The following is a 15,265-nucleotide window of genomic DNA, read 5'->3' on the forward strand; positions in this document are numbered from 1 at the left end:
CTATAATTTAGTTCTTTTTTGTGTTATTGTGTCACTCAATGGGTTTTTGCTCACTCCTACTTGAGTGACAAATAACGCTAAAATGAATAATAACTTGCAAAATTGTTAACCTCACCAACAAAATGCTGCAACTTTAGTTTAGCACTAAATTATATATGTCAACCAAAAAAAAAAAAGCATTGTCCCAGAAGTATCTTTTGAGGTGTTTAGGACACAAGTACATGTCTATCGAGCTGCAACCTTTGTTATAGAAAATAACATACTCCAGGCGGCGTGTCCGACATGTAACTCTATGAGTCCTAGGCATTGGTTGTCATTGCCAGGGCAACTAAACTTGAGTTTTGGTGTGTCATATAAACCAAGAAAAAGGCGAAACCGGCTAGGATCTTTTATCAGTATGTTTCTTTGTTGGAATTTGTTCCACATCGGTTAATTATCTTCTCAAAACTAGTATATAAGCCTGTGCGGCCTCTCCACTCTTTGTCAATTGGTTTGGAGTTGGATGCTTTAACATGGTATCAGAGCTAGGCTTTCGGAGGTTTTTCCCCTTTGTTTGTGCCATAGTTGCACTTTGTTTCATTGTGATCCGTGTGTTTCGGATCCTTTGTTGACCTCTCCACGTGCGAATTGGGGGTCGCACGTGCGGGGGAGTGTTGGGATTTGTCCCTCATCGGTTAATTATCTCCTCCAAAACTAGTATATAAGTCTGGGCGGCCTCTCCACTCTTTGTCAATTGATTTGGAGTTGGATGCTTTAACATTCTTGCATTTTTGTCTCTCTCTGCTGTGAGATTGCCTAAATTCTCATCCAACTTGGTCTAATTGCGTCTTTTGACTCTCATCAAGTGCGTCCTATCTCTAACCTTTTACCCATTTGTATTCAGAGAAATGATTTCCCTATGTGAAAAATATGCTCGTTACATTTAGCTGTTTCGTGACTGCAAAATATTTTCTAGTTGAACCAAATAGTCCAGAAGTCATTGGTTAATTAGAGCGTAGTGTAACAGGGCTAGCTTGAATCTGGGCCTTCAAATGCAGTCTCGTTGGAAACGTTGAAGTTTTCATTTGTTGGGGATATGTTTTCTATGCAGTATTTACTATGCGTGCTTATATGATAGAGAATTAAACTCCTTTCACTGAATTCATCATTTCGATTCTTCAGGTACGATGTGTGGCGTCAGACCTTGAAAGGAAAAGGATTTGCAGTGGTGGTCGTAATGGGCTGCTTAGGTTATGGGATGCTACCATCAACATCTGAATTTCTCTTGTACAGTATATGTTTATGAGTGTTATAACCTTGTATTTTTCTCAGATAGAATGTTATTTTGAAAAAAGATAATGCATCAGAATGCAGTTTTGCCCTCCTTTTTGGAACACTGAAGTTGTGCCAATCATTCCGTGCAAAGAGAACGTGATGATGATTCAACGGTTATGCTGGTTTTGACACCAATTGTTGCTCTTAACATGTGGCTAGATTTTTATTATATTGCTAAAATTAAAGCACACAAGCTAATTTCAAATTCTTGACACTTTTTTTTCCTTTTCCTTTCTCGTAGCATCTTTAATTCCTACCTCAGCTATAATGATGCATTGCAATATGACGATATGTTCACTGTTTGCTTGTCGAGTTGAGATGTTGCGTTGTCTCTAAATGCACTTTAGCAAAAAAGCGAAGTCTGTTGGGTCCATGTTGTGCGAAAAACCCTAAATTTAGTCGAGGAATATGGTTGTACCACCCTTTTTGGTCTTCAGAATTGGTGATTTTTATGAAGGTTCATGAAATTGGTGTTTAATGCTACTAACAGGTGGATTGGTTTTTTCCGAGAAAAGGCATGACTTCCATATAGCACTAGTAACAGTTTGCAGAAGACAAAGTGAACAAACAGAACTCGGTCCAGCCAGAAAAACAGGAACTATGATGGATATCTGCATCCTCTTCCTAGCAAGACATTCCCCAAAAATTTGGCAAATTCTTGTAATTGGCGCGAAATAAATTCGTCACTACTAGTTCTGCAAGGGCATGAGCCAATTGAACTTCATTATTAGAAACTTCTGTAAGTTCACAAAAAGTGGTTTGCCACTGTTCATTTGAAAGATTCTGCTACAAAATTTTATCAGAAAGATTCTCTACATCTCATCGTTCAGTTAGTTTGAATCAACGTAATTATAGTTGTTAACAAAGGACGATGTAATGGCTAGACAAACAATCTCAAGTTTCATTTGTCGAGGGCTGGAGCTGTAACAGGCATTGGATACAGTGGCAAGGAGGCAAGCCATTTGGTCGATGTGCAATAACGGGCACTCCTCTCTAAAGACTCGAGGCATTTCAAGCTCTAGCGGCAAGCAAAGTGGCCAGGTTGAGGTGAGGAATAAGGCTATCCGGATTAGGACCTTATAATGAAGGGGAGAAAATATCACTTGGCTTTCTTGGGAGGAGGGAGAAACTATACATGTAGGATGGCGTCGAGGATTAAACCTTCTGAAACCTTATTGTACTGTGCCACTGTTTAAGTCAATTGCGGCAATAGTCAGTGGCTCTTAGCGCATCTCCAAGCAACAATATATATCTTTCATTTACCCATTTATTACAACAAAATGTGTTTAGGTTAATTTGTAACAAAAACAGTTACTTTTGAGGGCAACCCACGGATTTTCTTCAGTTTCAGAACCCTAGCTGATCGCTATGCATTTTGAAACCGCTCGTATTTGTGTTGAATTGGATGGAATCGGGTTGGTTAGTCGGATTGTTCCTCACTTCTAATCAATACACTCACATATACACTTAGGTCATCCATAGTGGTATAATCAAAAACCAATTGTTTTTAAAGTTAACAATGTTGGTGCAAAAAATGGCTCACAATGGTATAATCAAACTTAACAACATCCTTAGAAAAAATCAAATTTTGGACTTTGGATAACCAAAACTAGCAACCTTTTTCAATAATCAAAATTTTTGGACCCCACACCATATAAGTTAAATAGTTTCAAAATTTGAATACACGCGTGCTTCAACTGAAATTTTCTTCTTCGCCTACTCTATATCTTCTTCACTTCACCCGCAAACTATTTCTCTTTCTTTCCCTCCAAAAGTAAAACTCATATCTCTTGATCATTTACAATTCAACCCATCGTCGCCGGATTAAGGTATTTCACTATTCTTTCCCGTTTCTATTCACCTCCCCCAAAAAAATAAAAATAAATAAATTAATAAATAAATTAAATTAAAATAAAATAATAATAATAATAATAATAATAATTCATAGCAGGAGAGAAGAAAGTCACCGATTTTTTCTCAAAATTAAAATGTAAATGGAGGGAAGTAGATGACGGAAATAGAGAGAGAGTGAGTGAAATTGTAGTAGACCCCTTATTTTGGTTGTGGACTAGAAGTGACCATTGTGAAACTCAATATTATTAAGCTTAACAACCTCTTAAGTGAATAATCAAAAGCTAATGTGTCAATTTTTGATTATCCTTTTTTGATTATACCCCTGTGGATGGCCTTAGGATATAGAAATTGTTAATTCCACGGGAGGATTTGTTAGTGCCATGGGAATAAATTGCACATTATCCTGATATGCCTCAATAGCCCTCCCTAGTAATCGACTTTGTTTTGACTTCTCCATAGTCATTTAGCTTTCTTAAACTACCTTCTCAGGTGACTCCGTATAATCCACATCCCACTTCAAAAATTTTTCATTCCTAATCCAGTTTAATACTCCACTATCACACGATCCCAACAAAAAAAACTTAATTTGTCGTTTGATTCTTTGTCCTTTGTTTTGTTTAATTTGTTTTTGTCTTAATTTCACTTTAAAAAATATAAAATTACACAAAGACCCCCTCATCTATATGTTTTGGACACGGAGATCCCATAACGTTTAAAACCGCCCATTTAGACTTGCTCATCTATATAAAATAAAAATTAGCTAACTCTGTTAATAGAATGAGGGGAAATGATGGTTTGATTGAGAACAATATGTCTCAATTGGCCTCCCTCGTAATCAGCTTTGTTTTTACTTCTCCATGGTCATTCAACTTTTCTAAAGGAGGGAGAGAATAGTAGAGAAGTGAGAGTTAAACTTTTTGTGAGAAACTTGAAATTTAAGTGAGATTTGAGTGATGGTGTCACATCCACAATGTTTAACATATCTATAATAACAGTCCTTTTCTCCTAAGGACCCCCGCATTTTAGACCTCCCCATTTCTTCCATTTTCTGATCGAATTTTAATGATCTGAGCCGCTCAATGTGATCAGAACGTGATTTTAAGGATACCCACGAGAAATTGGCAAAAAAAAAAAGACCAGAAAGGGCTTCATTCGAACAGTTTTTTATTGAACAGTTTAAATAAAAACAGCTCAAATCAAGTCATTCCAGGTCTCTCTTTTTTTGGCGATTTATCCCGAATACTCTTAAAATCACGTTCCGAACATATTGAGTGACTCGAATCATCGAAATTCGATCAGAAAAGGAGGGGTCCGCATTTCAAGAGGTCTGCATGTGAAACAAACTGTCTATAATAATAACTTTACCGAGGTGTACCTGAAAATGATGACAATTTTAATATACTAGTTATAATATCTTGTTGGATGATTTTAATGTACTAGTTTTAATATAAATTTTGGATTAACTTATCTATGCATTTTTAAGTACTCTAAAAATTTTATGGTGATGATATCTCAATTTCAAGTAAACCGTGGTTTAAAATCGAAACTAAACCACCTTTGAATGGTTTGGATTGGGTTTGGTTCTATGATTTTTGTGTGGCCTGGTGATCCTTGCTTTGAGCTTCTCTTCTATGGGTCTGTGGGTTGCCTAGCTTTCTTGCCCTAACCTACACAGTGAACGCACGACTAAGACCTGACAGGGGATTTGCCCGGCAAGGCCTTCCGGTGAGAGAATGAGAATGTGCAGAGAGCAAACCAAGAGACTAGGATTTTAGTGTGAGATTTGGTGTGAACCTCTTTAGGGCCGCATCACTTGATATTTATAGAGTCTGCTTGGCTTGCTCTCCAAGTACAGGCATGTGCCTTACACGGGTCGGCTGTCGTCATTGTTTCGTTACCGATAAGATCTGAAAACCGTTTCTGGGATGAGTTGGCGCCCCCATGTGCGCCAATTATTATCCCTTAGCTTAACCGTTTCTTGCGCGTGGGGTGGAGCATGGTACAGAGAAGGGCCGTCTTCGGCCGAGCCAAGTGGCGGGGGCCTTGGAGAGAGGAGGAAGCGATGAAGTCATTTATCCAGGTCTCGATTTAGCCGAGCCGGAGATCCTTCTCTAAACTTCAGTTATTGCCGAGCCTGGGCTTTGAAAGTACTAGGACCTCCATCAGCATAGCCTCGGTCAATATTTGTCGAACATGTAGTCCGAGCCATTTGGTTTGGCCTACTACAAATTTAATGAGTTGGTTTGATTATCTAATTTCATAATCCGTTAGTAATAGTTTGGTTTTTGCTTGGATATGCTTACTCCGACCTAAGCATTAGGAATTTGTTAACGTCAGGAGGGGCTATGGATCTATTCTAACTTTTTGGGACCGCTGGAATTATATTACTTGTATCAAATACGTTGTGTTTGGGTCGTTTACCTTTGCCGCCCAAGGAATAATCTTTCCACTTTCCATTGATCCGTTCCGTTGGCACCGTCGATGTTACTCTCGGACAGAGCTAGAGCTAGATGTTTTTAGACGAGTTCCTTGGCGTACAAAGGCAGAGGGAGAGAGGGTTTTACGGTTCAATCGAAAACGGCAACTGCTCGCTTCTCCTCCGCAGCTCCTATTCGCCGTCGACTTCCACCGCTTCTCTCCGGAGACCCCGTCTGCGGCTACGTCGTCTCTCGATGATCCGAACCCTAACTGACCTTCGTGAAAACCCTTACGGGGAAGACGGTCAAGTTGAATCGAGTGATACAATCGACAATGTCAAGGCCTTTAGGTCTCTTTCCTGTTTCCCCCTTTCTCTCTCTATGTACGTTTGTATGTATTTTGTCCGTTAAACAGAGTTTGAATCTTATATCGAATTATGGGTCCTTCTACCTCTATATGGTTTCTCTATTCTTCTGATTCAGTAAAGCGCTCATTAATTCCTAATTTTTGGGTCTTTGATTTTTGTGACTTTCGGACAGAGCTAGATGTTTCCAGACGAGTTCCTTGGCGTACAATGGCAGAGGAAGAGGGACTATGGGTCAGAGTGGATCTGGGAATAGGTTTGCTATCTTGAATGCATCTCCTCTTCGCCGTCGACTTCCACCGCCTCCACGTCTGCGGCTACGCGACTGAAAAGACATTCTCTTGATGATCCGAACCCTATCTGACCTTCGTGAAAACCCTTACTGGGAAGACGGTCAAGGTGAATCGAGTGCTACCATCGACAATGTCAAGGCCAAGGTTTAGGTCTCTTTCCTGTCTCCCACTTTCTCTCTCTATGTACGTTTGTATGTATTTTGCCCGTTAAACAGTGTTTGAATCTTATATCGAATGATGGGTCCTTCTACCTCTATATGGTTTCTCTATTCTTCTGATTCTGATTCAGTAAAGCGGTCATTAATTCCTAATAAATATTAGAATAGATTTGTGGGTCTTTGATTTTTGGCGTACGTCAATCCAAATTTACTTTTGGGGTTTTCAATTTTACGGAGTACCAACTGCTCTTTTTATTTTCTACGTTGATGCAACTTTGTACCCTCATGTAACTTTGTACCTCAGTTTTTTGAATTTGATCTCAGGGTTAATTTCTTATCAAAGGGCTTCAAGCTGGTGCTATAATCTTACTGGAAGAGAATAGTAGTGAAGCTCTGTTGGATAGGTAGGTTAATCAATGGCATTCGTTGGGATCTCCATGTTATACGTCTTGGTTTGGTCTTTTGATCTTAAAGCCCTTGTTTTACACTGTTCTGGTTAGAAGAATGAAGATTATCTTATCCTATTTGATTGCAATGGAATTTGGTAGTTCTTTGAAGAACTACCAAATTCCATTGCAATCAAATAGGATAAGATAATCTTCATTCTTGTTTCAAGTGACATTCAACCTGAAATATTTTCAGGCTTATTATGGCTGATAAAATGTTGATCAGGTTATTCTCTTCTTGCAGGTACTTTCAATTTGGGTATGGGAAGCTTTCTATGACAGGCAAGGAAATCGACACTAATTAGCAAAAAATCAGCATTGGTCCAGGGCATGGTCTAAGCTGCTTGTATTGGTAACAAACTTCTTGAGGTGACATTCTCCTGCAAATCCTAGGCGTTTCCATTTTGCTTTTTGAGACAGCTGCATGACTTCTAGGACCTGTTTGGTATTTTTTTCTCATTACCGGTTCCACTTATTTTCTTTCCCTACTTTTGTTTTTATCACCGTTTTCCTTTCTTAGAACAGTCTCTCTCGCTTGTTTTGGACTATTGACGGCCTCATTCAAAGGTCTGGAACCCTCTCTCAGTAACAAAAGGTAAAATTTACAAATCTATTTGCCTTTTTAGATAGTATATTTATCCAATATCTTGCCAAGATATGCTCACCAAGCCACTAACCATGTTGTCTTGTTTTTATTGTTTTTTTTCTTCTTCTAGTTATTGTGCGATCTCTTGCACTTTCATATTTGGGGCATCATCCAGAAGCGAGTATTTTTTGTTTTGTGTATCAATTAATGTAGATGTTGCTCTCTTTGAGCTATTCTCTTATCATGATTAGTTGGTATGAGTTATGTGATTTTCAAGTTAGATATGTAGTTTCTGGTGATGTTTGTTTGGATTAGTTTTATCGGTAATATGTTTTGTTTGTTTTGTGTGTAAATGGCAGAGCATAATAAGGATTGCAATCTTCCACTCTACTGATTTACTCATTTCAATGTTGTTTTATTCTTTTACACTTGGTTTACTTTCCAAGAACTCAAAACTTAGAAAATTGTAAACTATAATACTATGTAAATTCCTTATAACCGTGTATAAATTCCTTTTGTTTACTTCCAACCAATCAAATAGTAATATCAATACATTCCATCAGGCAATGGGACTATATCTCGTGCTGGCACGAGGGAGTCTACCTAGTGAATACAAAACCCTTCATTAGTGGTACTAGTTGCCCAAACACCCACATATCGATAGGTAGGCCGTAGGCGGCATCAATCTCTTTCCCTACCTTAGCCGATTCAACTATATAGCAAAGCTGTAATACCCTCAAACTAATCTCTTCTTTTTGTTGATGTGAGATGTGCTACTGCTATACGGGGCTTGCCGTTCGTGGGAATGGGAGTCTTGCCGTACGTTGGAATGCGAGGTCTTCCAGAACAGTCGCTTCTGAATTCTCCATTTGTATGTTTTCCCCAACTGTTATCGATTCTTTTACTCCCCTGTTAGGGTTTCAAGATAGCCACATTTCGATTTGCCTTTGATTCATAGGGTATACGAAGAAGGTTGCGGAACTGAAGTGTCGTCTCTCTGCGCTCATCTTGTCTCAAGTACTCTCTCTCTCTCTCTCTCTCTCTCTCTCTCCTTCGCACACATACAGACCAACAGAGCTGTAGATAAAGAATATGAGTTGGGGTGATTAGGGTTTTAGACCTATTTTTGTCATGGAACCTTGGGGAGTTCTAGGGTTTTGTTCTTTGGGCTGTTAATTGTTATGCCTCTCTTTAGTTTCGGATACAGCTTGTGGAGTACGTTTAAGCTTGTTCTAGGGTTTTGTTTTTTGGGCTGTTAATTGTTATGCCTCTTTTAACAGTTTCGGATACAGCTCCTGGAGTACGTTTAAGCTTATGCCTTTTATTTAGCAGCTACTTGTGTATTATTTTTTTCAAGTTATGAAATTGGTTGAACTGTTTCCTTAGTGTCATAGTTGTTTGTGCTCACATCTTAGCGATCATGCAACAAGACACTAAAAATGATTGAAATTTAACCATTCACGTGTAATCTGATTGAGATATAACGAACTGTTCACGTGTAACCTCTCTAGGATCCTCTATGTATGGGCGACATCTTAGTGAGTATAGAGTCCAAGGCATCTGATAACTTTGTGGCTATCATTTGTGTGATAAGAAATGCAACTCATGTATCCAAATTTGAAGTTCTTCTTTACGTAGTGCATATTTGGGTTGCTTGGGAAAGGAAATATAATGCATATTCTCTATGACAGATCATGAGGACTGACGTCGTTTACGTGATGTCAGAGTCTTTGGGTGCTCAAACTAGAATCTTGGGATACCTTATTTATATTTTTTAAGGTTTCTCTTCATTGATTGAGATCCATACTAAATTGCCTAGCAAGGGCTGTTATAAAAGCAAAAGCACATTAAAAGTATGTGTGATTTGGGACTATCATTAGTTTCTTTGTTACTTTTTTTTTTCTTTACAAATTTGTCCACTTCTAGGTTTTTTTTATTCTCATTTTTAAAGATGACGCACCGTTACTTTTTTTGTCCCTTGGGTTTCATGTTTTACTACGTCCCTGTTATGCTTGCTTCTTTTCTAATATAGCATGTGTACTTTTTGTAATTTGTCGGTCTTCTTCAAGAGGATGTCTACATCTTTATGATAGTCAGCCAACGTAATCTTCATAATTATATTGGAGGTACCTGGAACATCTTATGTGATACTACTAGCATAGTTAAACACAATCTTCGCGAATATATAGTGTGGTCTGTTGGATTGGCTTGTCTAAGTGATGCACCGGGTAAATTTGATTTGTTAAGTTTTTTTTTTGGGTTTATTAGTGGTAGAGAAATAGGGCCGCCATCATTGTAGGCTATCAAATCATGTTTAGTCTTTGCTTAAGAAGTAGAGGATACTAATATTTGCTATGATTGCCTACTCTTTTGTTGCATCTTCAAGAATCTCCAGAATATTAATTGATTTCCCACTACCTTCAGATTCTACAGGTTTGATACCTTCTTCGATCAGATTCATTTTAGCATCAGCAATATTGGAATAATCAAAGTTCAACATATTTAGTTTTCTTTCTCTTTTCTATCTCCAGATAAAAGCTTTCGATGATAAAGCTGTGTGAGGTGTTGTTGAAGAACCAGGAACGATGGTGAGCGCAATGGATATTCGTGACATGCTCGATTGACGTCCGATTCTCTGATTCTCGAATATTCTCAAGTATTCCTTGTCGCCAAACTTCCGGTGAGGTATGGCAATGGTAGTTATTCATGTATCTGCCTTTTCCTTTGTTTCCATAATGAGTTGACTCTTCTTTGGTATATGTCTAAGGAATTTCCTCGTTGATAACTTGTGAATAGTAGCACCTCTAGACAAAAAAAAAAATTATGTCGGTATACTTACGGGCTATGTTACATGGACTCGGGTATGTGCCTTATTGTCAGATTTATATAATTCACGTCTGATGGACACGGGGATATCGCAGAGTATTCATATATCCAATCATGCTTCATTTGTTTTTTGGAATAAAGGATTATTAATATGTGCCTAAGGGCAATTCATGCATGTCATAGGGGTTCTATGCCAGTTTAGTGGACATAACGATTTGTAAAATTATAAAATATGTTTGTACTCTACATGTCCAAATAAACATGGTAGACACCGATCCCATATGCGTGGTTGAGGGTGGAGTGTGTGGCACATGCACTTTATACACATTGAAGAGTTATGTAACCCAGGTTATGGGCAGTTTTGTGTGTGCTGGCTCAGGCAATGTTTATGAAAGAATAGACAATAGCTTTTGAACATTTTGTCTCCTTGTCAAGTGACTTACTATATTTTGGCGCTTGGCTTTTATTAATATATCTTCACTACTTCTTAGTTTGACTCTTACAATTTCTTTTGTTGGTAATAATCATCTAACCAAAGCAAAAAGTCTGCACATGAGAAATGTAATAATTTGACTGTGGTTTAAATTTGTGAGGAATTTGCTTTGAAGATGTCCAATTATGCCTGTTGTCTCGAGAATGTGACGAAACAAGATATACCTACTTTATCAGGAGAGGCTGTTCGTTTCTTACACTAAGGACTGAGGAAGCTGAGGGACTAGCTCAGGAACTTTATGTGGCAAGAGTTCATGAAACCATGGGAAACACAACTTGATCTCTAGCAGGTAGTTCGAACATTGTTTGCACGACTTGATACTAAGTTTTCTACCTTGATGGCAATAATATTTTGTAGTAGGCCGAACTAAATAGCTCGGACCACGCCTCCGGCAAATACTAGCCGAGGCTGCGCCAAAGGAAGTCCCGTTTACCTTGGAGCCTAGGCTCGGCCATAACCGGGGCTCGGGAAGGGTCCCACCTTACCTACCCGACGCCTCAGCCGAGAAGAGAGTCCTTCGACTCGGCTAAAGTCAAAACCTATATCAACGACCTCATCTTTTCCTCCCCTCTCCCAGTCGCTCGCCCTTAGGCTTGGCAGAAGACAGGGCTCGGCCCATTTCAGTGCCACGCCCCCCCCCCCCCCCCCCCCCCCACGCGCGCTGAAGCAGTTACGCCAAGAGATAATGATTGGCGCACATGTGTGAGCGCAGAAGCGGTTATTAGATCTTATCGGTGACGTCACGATGACGTTAGTTGACCCGTGCAAGGCACATGCCTGTACTTGGAGAGCAAGCCAAGTAGACTCTATAAATACTAAGCAAAGCAGCCCTAAAGCGGTACATGCTTCTCCACCCCTAAAACCCTAGTCACTTGCTTCACTCTCTGCACAATCTCATCCTTTTGCCGGAGGGCCTTGCCGGGCAACCCTCGCCAGCTCTTAGTCGTGCGTTCACTGTGTAGGTCAGGGCAAGAAAACTAGGTGACACTCGAACCAATCGAAGAGGAGCTCAGACCAAGGATCAACGGGCCACACATTTTTTTTGAATGACATGAAGAAATTGGGCCCTCTTGTTTGGTGTTTATATGTAGTTACATTATGCTTTTTTAATAGTATTTCACATTTTCTATTTTGGCTAGTCGAAATGTTGTTTAATTTATAAATGATAACCCTCTTGACATTGAGCCAATGCCACTAAAATAATGTGCTCGTCCATTTGCAATAAGCACCTAGTAAATAATATAGAAAGGAAACAGAAATGTATGGCAAAACTTCAACTAACTAACATCGCTTATGAAAAGAACTAGGGTTTGTGTAGCTTGTAACTATTGCGACTCCTGATTTACTGGTTTTTATGTGTCGATTACATCTCTTAAGGCACTAGGGTGTTAGTATGTCTAGTTAAAATATGTGCTGATTACATCTCTTAAGGTACGTGGGTGTTATGTCTAGTTAAAATTTGGTGGGCTAATAGTTTAGCCTGCAGTGAACAATTCATGTTTTATTTACTTAGATGGATGCTAGTAGATGCATTTGTTGGGTTAAGTCCTCCATTATTATTTTTTGTTCGGCTTTGCTGTTGTTTGTTACATATTTCGGAATGTATAATTTCAGGACATTTACGGCAAGGACAGTGCTGCCGAGAACCAACTCGTCATACCCTAGAGCACCTATGTTGCTAGGTTCTATTCATGTTTTTCGCCATGTGCTGGTTTATCTTAAGCCTTTTTTGTGTTATTTGGTAGTATGATTATGGCTATTTACTGTTAAATCAACATATGCTTCTCTCGCTATCTCTCTCTCACTCTCTGACCTAAGAAATTATTCAACTTTTTGCTAGATGATTCTGTTTTCTTTCTTCAGATTTCTTGTTTTCTTACTGATCTCATCGAAAGCCCTAATTTTTCTCACTTATTTCAAGATCAGACTGGTAGTTCCTGATGCAAGTGTCACACACGAATGGAATCTCGGGCCATTCTTCCTGTTGAGCCTTTTTTTTTTTTATTGCTTGAGAAGGTACGGTTTGTGATGCAGTAGGATTTAGGGGTATTGTTATCATTTTAGTGTCTTTAGTGTGTGTAGAGTTTTGAGTCTATAAATAGGTGTCTTGTGCCCTCATTAGTTAGTTTTTGATATATTGATAATAGATATTTGAGAGCTTTTGCTCCTTGTATTCCCCTTTGAGGGATTTATCAATCTTTTGAAATCTATCCTTGATTTGGTATCAGAGCTTCTAGGCTTGATCCCCACCGTTCATCTCGCCGGAACCCTCGCCGGAAACCTGAGCCTCGCCGGAACCCTAAAACGGCGCCGGAAAACCTCGCCGGAGACACCATTTCATTCCAAATCTCCAGATCTGCTCAACCCAACCCTTTAAACTTCGATTTCGACCCTCAAAACTCTAATCCACAATTTCAGAGCTAATACTTACTGTTTTCGGACATCAAAACCCATTTCGGAGCATTTCGAGCTTGCTACAGTGATTTCGAGCACTGTACGACCATTTTCAGCACTGTTCATGCATGACCCAGTGTTCGAATCGTCATTTCGGCACTGTTCACGCATTCGAATCTCTATTTTTGACTAGATTTGCACTCGTTTTTGGATTTTTGAGCATTTTTGCACTCAATCAAACCTGCTACAGTGATTTCGAGCTCGAAACAGTGATTTGGAACCAAATCTGCCTGTTTTGGACATCAAACAAGTGATTTCGCACTCAATTCAGCCATTTTGGAGCTCGAAACTGAGACCCATACCTGAGTAGTGCTCCTACGGTGTTCGAATCACTCGAATACAGTTCGAACAGCCTTCGATTGACTTCGAAACTGTTGATTAGTGTTGAGCAGCCTTAGATTCAAGTCGAATTTGTCGATTAACCCTCTTTCGGCACTCAAAAACAACAGTAAAGATCTTTGAACTACTCTTTGGCACTCGAATCTGAAATATAGGCTTGATTTTAACTGGGTTTGTCTCATTTGTTGTTTGCTGCGATTTATTGTTTGCTTGCAATTTGTGGTGGTATGGAGTCTTGAGTTGACTGGGTACTGAGTTAACTGGGTCTGTTTGGGACTGAGTTGATCGGGTCTACTATTGAGTTGGCTGATTTTACTATTGAAATGGCTCAAAAAGGTAGAGGAAGAGGGGAAGGTGGAGGTAGAGGATTTTTGGTGAACAATGTTGAAGAATTGAAGGTTATTCCACAATGTCGAAGGGAAAATGATTGCAATTCACATGAAAATAGGAATGAGATTAAAGAGTTGAGTGAACAAGTTGCTACCTTGTATGATAAGGTGCAACTAATGTTATTGAAAAGAGAAGTTGCTACTTTAGAGAAAAAGTTGCAATGTTTGTCCGTTTCATTCAAGAATAGTGATGGTTACTGTGATTCCAAGTCCTATGAAAATCTCAAACCGGATGTGCTTGAGAAAGAAGAGACGAGCCTCAACCCGGATGCATTTGAGAAGGATGAGGAGCAATGTTATTGTGATGAGTTCTCACATGATATTCCTATCTTTGATGAGCTCTCACGTGAAGAGCTTGGAGTTGATTTTAAAGATGGTGGTTTCAAATACCTTCCCGTCTTTGATGAGTTTCCAAATGAGGAACTTGAAAATGATCTTGAAGGAATTCCCGTGTATGATGAGTATGCAAATGATGATAGTGATGATGATGATGTTCCTATCTTTGAATGTGAGAGACTCTCACTTGAAGATGAACTTGTCTTTGGGGCTAGTGATTTAGATGGTGTTCCCATATATGACAAGTGTGAAGAAGAGCTTAGTGTTCACATCGAAGAGGGAAGATTCCTTAACATGATTAAGGAAAGCTTCGCTATGGTAAAACAAGAAAGCGAGGAAGCACAAGAAGAGAATGGAGTTGGTGTGTTACAAGCACGAGTACAGAATGGAGTTGGCGTGTTACCAAAGTCAGAAGAGGTTGCTTTTGATGTCTCGCTCATTTTAGAAGATTTCATAGAGCCAAAGCTTTGATAGTTGCTTGTGTGAGATGCCTCTTGAATTGTCTATGGCTCAAGATGTTCAAGTGTGTGTTACGTTGGTACCTCATCTAGCTACAAAGTTACTAAAAGAGGGGAGAGACTATTTAGAACACCTTGAAGATCCTTTGGGAATGATGTTCACTCAAGAAAGTCTGGGGTATGATCTTGGACATGTGGTGAAGTTGAATTTTCTCTATGCGAAGGTTGATGATTCTTGTGATGTTTTGGAACCAAGTGTAGTCACCTATGTTGAGGAAGTGTTGAGCCTTAAGAGGCATGGCAAATGGGTGATTTCTAGGCACATAAGCAAGGACGCGGTGGATGTACACAAATGGAAACTCGTATTGAAGATGGGTTATTGCATGATCGTGGCGTGGATCCAGAAATGCAGCCGCATGCCTACTTCGGAGTTGCATAATAAATACTTCTAAAGTTCTATGTTTTCCTTGATTTAGTTGTCTTGAGTTATTTTGTCCAACTTGAGGACAAGTTGTTTTCTTTAGGGGGGGTGTATGA

At 39.3% G+C, this 15,265-nt stretch overlaps 1 protein-coding gene and 1 long non-coding RNA gene across 3 annotated transcripts in view; both read left to right on the top strand.

Annotated features, from left to right (window-relative positions):
• The window catches only part of LOC131335694 (DENN domain and WD repeat-containing protein SCD1), a 52,639-nt gene extending 51,120 nt beyond the window's left edge, over positions 1-1,519 (top strand). For both annotated transcript variants that reach the window (XM_058371168.1, XM_058371169.1), the window contains one exon: positions 1,162-1,519. In XM_058371168.1, coding sequence (XP_058227151.1) covers positions 1,162-1,257 — 96 coding nt within the window. In that variant the 3' untranslated portion in view covers positions 1,258-1,519. The remainder of the gene's footprint in view (positions 1-1,161) is intronic.
• A 4,006-nt stretch (positions 1,520-5,525) lies between these two features.
• Positions 5,526-11,383, top strand: LOC131335699 (uncharacterized). Its single transcript, XR_009202581.1, has 10 exons — positions 5,526-5,935; positions 6,126-6,393; positions 6,726-6,805; positions 7,092-7,442; positions 8,202-8,304; positions 8,392-8,450; positions 9,560-9,661; positions 9,820-9,866; positions 9,965-10,118; positions 10,929-11,383. It is a non-coding gene; the product is annotated as an uncharacterized LOC131335699 (long non-coding RNA).
• The last annotated feature ends 3,882 nt before the right edge of the window (positions 11,384-15,265 follow it).

This window comes from Rhododendron vialii, chromosome 8a, assembly GCF_030253575.1.
Source record: "Rhododendron vialii isolate Sample 1 chromosome 8a, ASM3025357v1".
NCBI lineage: Eukaryota > Viridiplantae > Streptophyta > Magnoliopsida > Ericales > Ericaceae > Rhododendron > Rhododendron vialii.